The sequence below is a fragment of the Lutjanus erythropterus genome, chromosome 18 (assembly GCF_056507025.1).
Source record: "Lutjanus erythropterus isolate fLutEry1 chromosome 18, fLutEry1.hap2, whole genome shotgun sequence".
NCBI lineage: Eukaryota > Metazoa > Chordata > Actinopteri > Lutjaniformes > Lutjanidae > Lutjanus > Lutjanus erythropterus.
This window is the reverse complement of record NC_139334.1, coordinates 8,294,016-8,306,089: the sequence shown is the minus strand read 5'-3', so window position 1 is coordinate 8,306,089 and position 12,074 is coordinate 8,294,016. Positions and strand designations below refer to the sequence as shown.

Here is a 12,074-nt window from a genome sequence, read left to right as displayed (position 1 = left end):
TATTTACATGAAGCCTAGTTAAGCCATAAAGTAGGGACAGAGTCTTTGTCAAGAGGAGGCTGTGTAGGATGAATACGTTGAACATAGGACTTTTCTCAGGGAGACTGGGGTTTGAGTTCTGTGTGAAACTGGTTGTTAGTCTTGACTAATTTTTACACTTTACACTTGTCAGTTTTTTAAATGATTACTTTCAGTTTTCAGTTGCAGTTTAGTTGGGTTTAGGCTACAAACTTGGTTAGATTTAGGAAAAGATCATGGTTTGTCTGTCATGCAGGTGTAACTAGCCAATGTGGCCATTTACACCAGGTGCAAATAGAATTGTTAGGTACAGTCATTTGGATGCTTTTCTCTGCCATACTAAGCTATTCTCTACTTGAACAATGTAGTGTGATATTTATACTTGTTACAAGCTGCATGTCTGTTTCCTGTCAACACTTTAGTAACATTAAATTCTCCTACAGTGTGCTTTTATTCATCAGTTGCTTCTCTTTTCATAGTTAGCTTGGTACATATTGTTAATAGTATTAACTATTTGTTTTGTATATAGTGTTTTTGAGCATTTTGATAAGAACTTCAGTGTCTTAAATAACCGTTAGCAACGTTATCTGGCTAGCATCTTCATGCTCATTCAAACTGGACAGAAACAAAATAAAGCTCATGACACCCTTCTTGGCTTGTCTTTCCACCACTCCAACTCCAACAACCACCAATGTTTCAGATGAAATAACTGTTTAATCCACCAACTTAGACATGAAAATATTGGCACAGGAGCAAGAGGGGGGTCGGATAATTGGTGGAGCAGTGGAAAGACGGACCAATGAAGATAATGATCCTTGCTAGTTACCTCACATTGCTAACGGATTTCCAAGACATTGAGGTGATTAACGACATTTACCAAGATAACTGTGAAATGTGAAGTAAGAAACTTAAGGATGAAGAATCACTAAGTTTGTTGACAAAGGTAACCTTACTATAGTGTTGACAGGAAATAGATGTGCAGGTCGTAACACGGATACGTAATACTACATTGTGTAAGCACATATATACTGTGTGTATATATTTATATATATATATATATATATATATATATATATAGACACCCAGGTGTAAACAACATTGGCTATTACATGATGCAAATAGCATCATTGGTTACTGAAACCTGGGTGCTACTTGCATCTGCCTTAAGTGAAATACTGTATGTTGAAAAAATCCACAGGTGCTAATTTTTTATACATGTCTTAGTATGATACAAATAGGTTGTATGGATCTAAAGTTCCTCAGATTTCAGACAATAAAAGACACGTTATCCTTCAGCTGTCCTCAGCAGATCGATAAAAGCTCTTTGCGTCTGTTCTCTGGAGAGCCTGGAGGAGAGTGTGTGGTTACAGTCAAACACGTAATACTGATGGTAATTTTCAATTGCAAATGGCACTTCGCACTGTTGGTTTCACATGTGCTGCCTCTAGAAGTAGTGAACTGATAGTGTAATGGACCCCTGCTGTTTTATGATTTGCTACAATATTGATGTTAATGCCTGGAATAGGATGAAAAAATAAATTTACACTGAAAAGTAATTGAAAAAAAGATTGAATGTTTTTTTTTAAAGGTGGTGTCAGCAAATATGTTCCTACATACACAGCCTTGATGTCAGCATTCGCTTCCTCTGTAATGCTGACTGGTCTATAAAGATGATGGCTGTAATAGGTGCAGTTGTCCAGCATGTGCCTGTCAGGTTATGTCTCTGTTATCCTTTTGTTCCTTGAGTCTCTGCATGGACGTCTGTTCTCCTTCCCAGAGACCATCTGTAATTGGTAAATTGCCTGTTTGCCGTGATAAAAGCATATCTAATAATATTTATCAGGAATTTATTCTCTTCAAAGCGAAACCTTTCATCTTTGTTCCCTGCATCACCGGTCTGTTTCTGATTGATGCCATATTTGGACAGCTATATATGCAGTCTGATGTCCCCACAGCCAATCAGATTCTACATGTGGGAGTCCCAGCATGTCCGACTCCCTGGCCGTTGCCTGGCAACTGGGACTGCTGCTCCGTAATTCAATCCATGGAAAGATCCTGCAGGGGTTTACATGGGAAGAGGCAAGAAGAAATTATCATTAGATGCTCAGGAGGAAGCAAATGACCCAGGATGGACTTCATTTCCCACACTGCTGAGCAGGAATATGAAATGATAGTGTAACCCTAAACTGCTAAAACAAAAATAATGATAGCCATCTTCACTTTATGTGATCTATTAATATATTGTGTGAGAAAATAGCTTTGCTTCTATGTTCAAAGACATCAAACTTCACCGCTCTGTTAAGAGAATTGATGCATGACTGCATTATGAGCATCACGACACAGCTGTGTTTTGACACACCGCCCTGTTTTGTCCAACAGGGTTCAACAACCAGTTGTCACATACATTAAATCACTCGCTCTGCTGCTGCTCCAGGGAATTAAACACTGAAAGGGTTAAAAAGGGGGAGGATGCAAAATGGCTTGAAGTCAGCACTGGAGAGAGAGAGGAACACAGAAAAAGACAAGCACTGAAGAGGAGAGCGAGGAATAAAATGTGCATGATGCTGCAGATAAGAGGGAATATTAACAGCCTGAATTTCTGAATCTTCCTGCATCTCTTTTTAATTCTGCAGCATCTCATCCTCATTTGCCTTTTCAGGACATTAAGCCAAGTGCCTCTGATCTCATCTCTTGAATGCAGCAGGGCTGAATTCAAATTGTGAACAGGCAAGAGTGAGTAAGGACTTTCTGAGGAACTCCTGCCAAAAGAGAGAGGGACTAGAAAAGAGAGCTATCTGAGGACACACAGGGACTCAGTGTGGACCTGTGGGAGAAAAAGGAGAGTGGTGAGCTGACGAGGTAAGATGAGTCTAAACAACGGTCAAACTCTGACCATCAGTGGACAGGACTTGACCAGAAATGGCAGCAGCAGCACCGGCGGCAGCCGAGCTCCCTGGGAAGATGCTCGGGTGGTTTTGAAGCCCTCCACCCCCACCAGGAAACCTAAACCAGTGAGTATCCCAACATCCTTCCTTTTGCAGCATTCATGTACAGGTAATATGAGTTTCCATGCTGCTGACAGCATGGAGGACGCTCATCATACATATTAAAAGTGAATTATGGAGTGAATTTCGTCGCACTTTATTTCACAGTACACTAATAAGACATAACAAGCTGTACTTTGTATTAAATTAAACAAAAAAAAAAAAAAATAGAAACAAAATGCTCCTTATCAGGCAATATTACAGCATTTATTAGACCCTTATCAGACTTTATTTGAGGGTAATTTGGGACACATTACAACAGAACTGCACTGTAAACTAAAGTGAAATCACATATCTGCTGCTTCTAGACCAGTTGCTATAGTTGCTGTATTTGTCTTAAGTATTTTACTCTGTAGATCTGGTCACATTGATTTCAAACGCTGAAGTAGCAGATATGATCACTTTAGTTGACAGTACAGTTCTGTTGTAATTCGTCCCTGATTATCCTCCAATAAAGTCAAACACGCGTCTAACAATACACTTTAGTTAGCAGTACAGTTCTATTGCACTGTGTTCTTAATTACCCTCTAAAGTATAAAAACTGTCTAACAGTAGGAAACAATATACTTAATTTTACAGTGCAGTTTTGTTCTAATGTGTCCCTAATTACCCTCCAAGAAAATCTAACAAGGGTCTAATGCCTTACAATAAAGAACATATTATTTCTACTTTTTGTCTAATTTGATTGTTACATCTTATTAATGTACTGTAAAATAAATAGACTGTCAAATTTAATCGTCATTGTTTTGTAGCTGAATTATGCTGCTCGCAGTTGTTATTACAGACACTTGCACTCACTACTGCAGGCTGCTTATTTCACAGTGGCTTAGACTGATGTCACATGATGAATGTGACAGATGAGAAAAAACAGACACGCTGACCTCTCAACTTTATCAAAGCCCTTGTGAAAGCAGCAGGAAGGTTAACACTAGGTTTACTGGCGACTGCATTCAAAGCCTTAATGGAAGGAAAGGTTCGAGGAGATGCAGTCGGGTGAAAGATGATACAGAGGCTCAGCTAGTCTTTATTGTACAGGCTGGAAACTGAGAAGGGCAGAGACGGTTTTTTGTTTCAGATCATGTGCATGATTCTCTGTGAAGGCTGTCGGCTCTTTTGGATTTCTTACCTGGAGAGGATGAACCAAAATACAAAAGCAGATGCAACAACTTCAGACATTTGCAGGATGCGTGGATTTGTCTCAGTTGTAAGTTTGAAAACAATATAACACAATCTCTTTGTTTCAATAGTCTTTAAAGATCCAGTCAGAATGACGGGGGGTTATTGGCAGAATATGAATGGATATGACAGTATGTTTTCATTAGTGTATAATGACTTGTAAAGAAGAATTGTTGTGTTTTTGTTACCTTAGGATGAGGTGAAAAATGAATTAGCCATTTATACCTACTGGTCCTTTAAGTAGTGGAAGTAAACTCTCATCCTGCACATATTCTCAAGTTTCTTGTGTCTTTTATAATTTCATGTTGTCTTTAATCATCATGTCATTCTAAAATAACAGAAATATCCATTTAAAGTTTAGCCCTCTCATAACAAAATCAGAACTGATGACAGTTTCTCAAAATTTGTCATGATTATCAGTCAAAAAATATTTTGTATTGTTGTCCCAGCCAGTTGTCAGGCAGTCTGGTATGTGGGTCTGCACTATCAGAGTCCTGCAGAGGAAAATATTTCATATGACCCTGTCACTTCTATTCTGTCACATCAGCTCACTCGTTTTACCCATAGTTACGTGTAAGACGTGTCAACAGGGTGAGGTACTGGTCTATAGTCAGTGTATGACCTACAGTAGATGGTGGCCAGCACACTCTCAGTTTAGAGAAGCAGCAGGAGTTCCGGTGTAGGAGGCTAACCAACCAGACTCCATTGACAAAAACAGTAATTTTATTCTTGCAGGATACAGGAGTTGTTGGTTTACAGCTGCCTCGATTGGTTAGTTAGTTTTTGTGCTATTCTGTGACTTCTGTGGTTTAAAAGGTTGGTTTTGGATTCACTGTTGTCACACAATAATGGAAACAAACTAACAGATGGACGCAGAGGTGGACCAGCAACTTCTGCGTTCTGCAAGGTAAGTTTGGTTGAGCAAGAGGGAGCGATATTTGGCTTAAATGACAGCAGCTTCCCATGGGAAAAGGCTGTCTGACAGTGAGGTAAAGCGGTGAAAATATTCTAAATATAGCACACACTTGAACTGATTTTTGTAGGTGGACCCTTCTTAGGTGGCTAAAATCCGTTTTGTACAGCAGTACATTGCTGAGCTTCCTAGATCGCTACTCCAGCTGCTTCCCTAAACTTTAGGCATGCTAACCTCCATCTACTGTTGATAATACACAAACTATGGACAAGTACCACAAACAACCTGACACCAGATAATCCAAACTATCCCTTCAGTACTATATAAATTATTTCTTTCTGCTGAGAGCTTTCAGTCAGCAAATAAAAGTTTTCTCCAATAATCTTCTGCCTCTACTCAGAATATGAATAATGTACTGTGTGTCTAGAGGCAGAAAAGTTACAGCTGTGAGTCTCCTTGGATAACAACATCACCTCCTCCTCCTCCTTTATTGAAATAAGATGTACGTATTTGTGAAAAACAAGCCAAATTAACCATTTTAATCTTTTATCCTCCAGCCCAAGCCAGAGAATGCCATTACCATCGCTGTGTCGTCACGAGTCCTCTTCAACATGGAGAAGGAGCAACAGATCTACGAGCAGCAAGGCATGGAGGAGTACATCAAGTATCAGGTGGAGCATGAGACGCAGCCTTTCAGCCCCGGACCTGCATTCTCCTTCGTCAAGGTCAGAGGCTATGAAGCGACAGAGGTGGAGAAACAAGCACTTAACCCTCTGCAGTGATTCCTTGGTGTCAGTATTATGTGTTAGGTTGTGTCTCTGGAGGCGGTGAATGAGTAATAAGCATAAAAACACCAACCCACACACACACACACACACACACACACACACTCACATACACGCACACACATGCCCATCCTCACTGCAGTGATACACAGGAGTATTGTCTTTGTGTGTAACTCAGATCTGTGTTTTGTCGTGTTCCAGGCTCTGGAGGCTGTGAACACTCGACTGAGGGACCTTTACCCTGAGAGCGAGGAGCTCTTTGATGTTGTGCTCATGACCAACAACCATGCATATGTTGGCCTAAGACTCATCAATACCATCAATCACCACCGTGAGTTACTAATACACACAAACAATGAAAGCTCATACTTTCTATACTATAGCGCTAAATTGACTTAAAGTTATCTCAGGGCCCTTTTCAAATAGAGCAGGTTCAGACTGCCCTCTTTAAAAACCCAAATGTTCCCACCAAGAGCGAGCACTGAGGTGACTGTACGCACATTTTTTTGCCTGCTTAGAAGGAGAGAGTGAGGTAATGTGTTTGCAATCTGAAAGCTCACTGCTAAATGCCACAAAATCCTACACACCGGTCCTCTAAAGCCACAGTGTGTGGAATTTTTTTGTGGCTTATTTGTCAAATTAGGTGGTGGCATAATGTCCTCAGTCTTGGTGAAATTTGGAAGCATGTTTCTTCTCTCCCATCAGCTGCCACAGTGTGATTTTTGATAGTACTGCTTGGAGGTGCCAAACCCTACATGTGGTTTTAATTCAATCTTTGGACAGCTTGACCACTAACCTTCTGGAAAACTGAGCATCTGCAATAATATAACATCACCTCGTCTATGAACACAATGTATACCTGAGACAAATCAGATTTTCCACCATCGCAAAGAAGTAAAGATAATATGGTAATTAAAAGTGTGATGCAAACATATATCCCAGTAATCATGAATCATATTTCAATCACAACATCTTTCACAATAATGGACATATATGTGTATATATGTATGTATGTGTGTATGTATGTCACTGAGGTGGTGTGGGATCCCATGATCCCACGCCACCTCAGATGTTATTTGTCTTTTGTAATTGTTTTTATTTGAGAGAGCCACCTAGTGGAAGAATTTGCATTTTGTTTGTTTAAAGAAAACTCAAGAAAGCTTCGCAATCTTATGTGAAGCTTTGGCGACCCCTGGTGTGGGCTGGGACCCCCATATTGGGAACCAGTGGTGTACTGTATAATGTAAACTTGGTAAGTTTGCATATAATGTAGGTCAGTTTCAGCATCACCCACCATTATAACCTCGAGCGAAAGGCCTACCACAGGTTCACACACACACACAAACACACTGAGGGTGGGCTGGACTCTAGATTCTCTGGATGCTCTGCACAGCTGGTCCCGGTCTCTATTCCCACACTGTGAGTGACTTCATGACCCAGTGTCCATCACCAGGTCACACAAACATGCAAATGCACATGAAGTCTATTCAAGACGTCACAGAATCCTCTGTTGACTCAGTGAGAGGATGAGAAAATAGAAGTCATCTCAGCATCTCTCCTCTGTTGAACTGAAAATATTTTATTGGTTTCCTTTGTGAAGCCCTGAGTGTCAGCCGACTCCCACTCAGCTTTAGGGGCTGCTCTCCTCCCTGGATGAACAGTGACTGGCTGTGGGTATGGTGGGATGTTTCTCATGGTCCACCCACCACTGAATATAACCCCTGGGTTATATTCAGTGGTGGGAGTTTGAGATCTGTGGCCCTGACTCCTTGCAGGGGTTTGGCAGTCACTCACACACCCAGTGCCCACTGATGTAGTCAAGCCATGTGGAAAAATCTACACGACCAGAGACGAGATCTCAGGCTGTTTCCTTTTATGACACTATTCTTTTTACAGTTTTCAGCAATGATTCAGAATGAAAATCTTATATAATTATGTGGAATGTTTTTTTGCTTGTAATGTGATAGACAACATTCATGTTTTTGAGCTAAAATAAGCATAACCAACACACTGAAACAACCATAAATTACATCAGGTGGGGCTAAAAGAAACTTTTAATACATTTTAAAAGAACCTTTACACTTCAAATTTTATATCATCACCAAGAGTTTAAAACAAAATGTGAACATTTGCTGGAAAAGTCAGTAACCATTAATCAGTCATCTCCCAACAATAACTGCTTTAACACACAAACTACAGTAATGATAACATTCTGAGATTTACAAGCAGCATCTGATCACCTCTGCTTCTTTCTTTCTTTCTTGTCTTTTACTGAAATGGCACAAACATTAAATTTCTATAATTTTAATAATGAAAACTGGTAAAACATTTAACTGTAACAAAATTTAAGAGGGATGCACAAGAATCTGAAAACACAAATAATGCAATGGAAATGGATATTTCTTCTATCATAAGATGCTCATCATTATTCAGAAAAATGTCAGCTCAGTGATTATGTCAGCATAATTTAAAAAAGGCTGCATCTACCTTAACCAATCACTGATTTCATTCACCAAGATTCTTCTCTTAAAGTGAAGATATTTTCATATACTTCTATATTTTAACAGTATCTGGCTGTATTTGTATTAGTGTTGTAGTAAAGTGTACAGGATGTGGAAATATATTTCATAATTGATTATATACCAGTATAAAATAATTTAGAGGCTTTGGAGGCACAACAATTGCATTAAAAAATGAATATTTAGTTAGAATATAAAACTTTTGCCAGATTTAACGTGACTTTTGGCAGAAACAATGACCACTTATAGTCTTCACAAGGGAACTGTGAGTTACACAAAAAAAGCAATCTTATTGTGTTGTGAAATTCATTTAGATCATTATGATCAGTTGACTTATGAATATTGTCAGTTTTTTGCTCACTGAAAGCTTTAATCGTCCTCTCTGCAGAGCTGTTCATCGAACGCTTCTGTATGACAGGAGGAAATAGTCCCATAGGCTACCTGAAGGCCTACCACACCAACCTTTACCTGTCTGCTGATCCCGTCAAGGTTCGAGAAGCTCTGGAGGAAGGTCAGTGCAAAGAGAGAGAAGCTGTAACGCTGGACTGACGAGGCAAAAGTTTCTCTGCTACATGCCGTGTCACCTGTACTGAAACACATCTCATTTTCAATAACACATTCAGGTATAGCAGCAGCCACCATGTTCACCCCAGAGAAGATTACGGAAGTGTCGGACACTCAGCTGCGTGTCGCCTTTGATGGCGACGCCGTGCTCTTTTCTGACGAGTCTGAGCGCATTTACAAGGCCCATGGACTGGACAAGTTCTTTGAGCACGAGAAGGCGCACGAGAACAAGCCTCTGGACCATGTACAGTATACACACAGTGACATCATAAACATTTGTTCTCCACAGACATTATTTTCTGACTAATCCTAAATCCGTTTTGTGGCAGGAACCAGAGCGATCTTATGTCCTGGTTGGCCTCCAGAAATATGTCAACCCTGTAGCACTCCATAACAGTTGAGCAAACTTAGTATGTAGGTCAACTTTCTCCTTTTCATCTCAAAGCTACATATAGGGTCACCTCTTAAGTAAGCAAAATGCAAAACACTAGCTAACTAGCTACCTCATCTATCAATCAATAGCTAGCTAGTGGTGACGTGCTAACTCATCCCCAGGCACAGAGGGAGAAGGTGGCAGGACTTAGGAAGGGCCAAGAGTCCCTACAGAAACATAAACCATTTTGTTGAATCCTTTTTGTTTAACCACAAACAGCTGTTATATCGCTCTCTTCAAAGCCACCACACTCCACTGACAAAAATAGTAGTTTTACCTCACAGACCACAGGAGTTTCTGGTCTACTGCTGCTTAGATTGGTAAGTTGTGGTTTAACAAAGATACCAATTACCCATTAAGACCCCTAAATATGAAAAATACCAAAATACCTGAATTACCCTTTAGGTACAGGAAGGCAAAGATGAACAATGCATTTGGTCTGTAAACCTGTCTTATAATTTCACCACGCCTTTTCCATTACAAAATAAATTTGTTTTGAACCTGTCTGACCGACGTTTCGACATCGCCCCTCGCCGACTCATACAGACATGCACAGCACCCATTAGCAGCTATGAGATGCAGCAGACTTTTGATGTAGTATAAAAAGGGAGACCTCTGCATATGGCGGAGTTATCATGTGTTAAAAAGGTTTTCTGGCAGCTGCTAAAGGGTATCTTGTGCATCAAGGAGCGGTGACAAAATGCTGTTATGTGATGAGTTGAACGGGCTGGTCTGAGCGCTTACTTCTTGACCCATCTAACTTTTTGCACGTCACTACATTTTCAGATCTCAGGAACTCACTTGGTAATTACAACGTTATTGTAACAAGAGGAATGATGGTTAATACTATGAAAATAAGACCCAAGATTAAATAAAGCAGCAGTTAAACTCATATATAGAACGCGGTTTGTTATGAACTTTGGCTTTTAGCCCAGATTCTAACAAATACATAGCTTGAATGAGCCACATATAAATGCATAAACTAACAAATGGAGACCGAGGGGCTTACTGTATTCAATCTTCTCTCTGCAGGGACCATTGAAAGGTTTCTTGGAGGCTTTAGGAAAACTGCAGAAGAAGTTTTATGCTAAAGGCCAGCGCATGGACTGCCCCATCCGGACCTACTTGGTGACAGCTCGCAGCGCTGCCAGTTCTGGTACCAGAGCCCTAAAAACTCTGCGCTCGTGGGGTCTGGAGATCGATGAGGCTCTCTTTCTGGCAGGGGCGCCCAAGGGCCCCATGCTTGAGAAGATCAGGCCACACATCTTCTTTGACGACCAGATGTTTCATGTGGAGGGGGCAGCAGAAATGGGGACAGTAGCGTGCCACGTGCCCTATGGGATAGCTCAGAGAGTTACCAAGAAAGGAACTAAAGACAAAGAGACTTCTCCTGCACCCAAGTAGCCTGGAGATCACTATGCAGAGACTAAAAACTATGACAAATATCTTGAAAATTGGTTAAAAATGTAATAAAACCAAGATGATGCAATATAATTTGTATATTATATAAATTGTGATGAAACAACGATGTGATGTCAGAATAACATTAATCAAATTATTTATATCATTCTGTTTAGAGGATTATTTTATCTATTGGTTGTTACATTATCAGTTCATAAAGAGGTGCAGCTTTATAATGAGGAACTAATGGCCGTATTAATCATTAATATATCACGTGCTGAAGCTTTATGGATTAGTTATAAGCCATAAGCAATTTTAGGGTTGCCAGGTTGTGAAAAATGTCTTTCACTGATTGAATCATCTATTTACCAAAAGTCCAAAATCTATTTACTTATTATCCATTCATTAATGACATTTATAACTTCAGTATTATTAAATAGAGTGGATCAGTACTAGTTAAAACCTAACCCTACATTTGTTCTTATGAACCATTAATAAAGCCACTAGTTACAGCTCATAAACCCTTTATAAAGGTATTAGAAGTTTGTATTCAGTGCTTTTTTGTTTAAAATTTTCATTTGTATTACGAGATTTACCTCACACCAGCAACCTCCTGTATTACTTTCTGCATTTCTATATTTTTACCCACGTCAGTAAATATTATGGATATCGCAATTCCAATCTAAAATCAAAAATCAATCGAAATTAGCTTTCAATTTCAAGAATTGACTCGAAAGCCAGTATCTGTGATGCTTTCAGCATCTGAGGCATATCCATATCAAAAAACAAAGACAACACAGCGTAGCTTATCACACAGTATATCACACTTTATACCTGTAACACTTAATTTTAAAGAATTGAAAAATATAAATGACACGTTGTCAGGACATAAATCATTGATCTGTTGATCTTTACCAATCAAAACTCAATAGTCTAACTATGGCATAGCCATCAGTGCAAAAAAAAGTTTAAATTCAGAAAATCCAATTGAATCATGACTTTAAAATCAAAAGTCATATAGTATACAAATAGTGGATTTGCAGGGTTGTGACACCTTTAGTATAACCCTTTTTAAAGACAAAAAAGCCCATTAAAATAAAAAGTAAATAAATAAAAATTTATTTAAAATCAATAAGAACCAAATATTTTTAAAAAATCATCAAATTCTAACCAGTATTTAACCAGTAATATGAAGTGATTTAAGATTATTTTTGATAAAGA

The 12,074-nt window shown here is 39.3% G+C and overlaps 1 protein-coding gene across 2 annotated transcripts; it reads left to right on the top strand.

Annotated features, from left to right (window-relative positions):
- The first annotated feature begins 1,222 nt into the window (after positions 1 to 1,222).
- Positions 1,223 to 11,837, top strand: LOC146310566 (cytosolic 5'-nucleotidase 1A-like). 2 transcript variants are annotated; one of them, XM_084743039.1, is made up of 7 exons: positions 2,911 to 3,029; positions 4,163 to 4,266; positions 5,709 to 5,876; positions 6,138 to 6,267; positions 8,844 to 8,966; positions 9,079 to 9,263; positions 10,485 to 11,837. In XM_084743039.1, the coding sequence occupies exons 2-7, from the start codon at positions 4,198 to 4,200 to the stop codon at positions 10,854 to 10,856; spliced, it is 1,047 nt and encodes a 348-aa protein (XP_084599165.1). In that variant the 5' UTR covers positions 2,911 to 3,029; positions 4,163 to 4,197; the 3' UTR covers positions 10,857 to 11,837. The 2 variants fall into 2 exon arrangements, with proteins under 2 accessions (XP_084599164.1, XP_084599165.1); XM_084743038.1 differs by lacking the exon at positions 4,163 to 4,266 and having other exon boundaries at positions 1,223 to 3,029.
- The last annotated feature ends 237 nt before the right edge of the window (positions 11,838 to 12,074 follow it).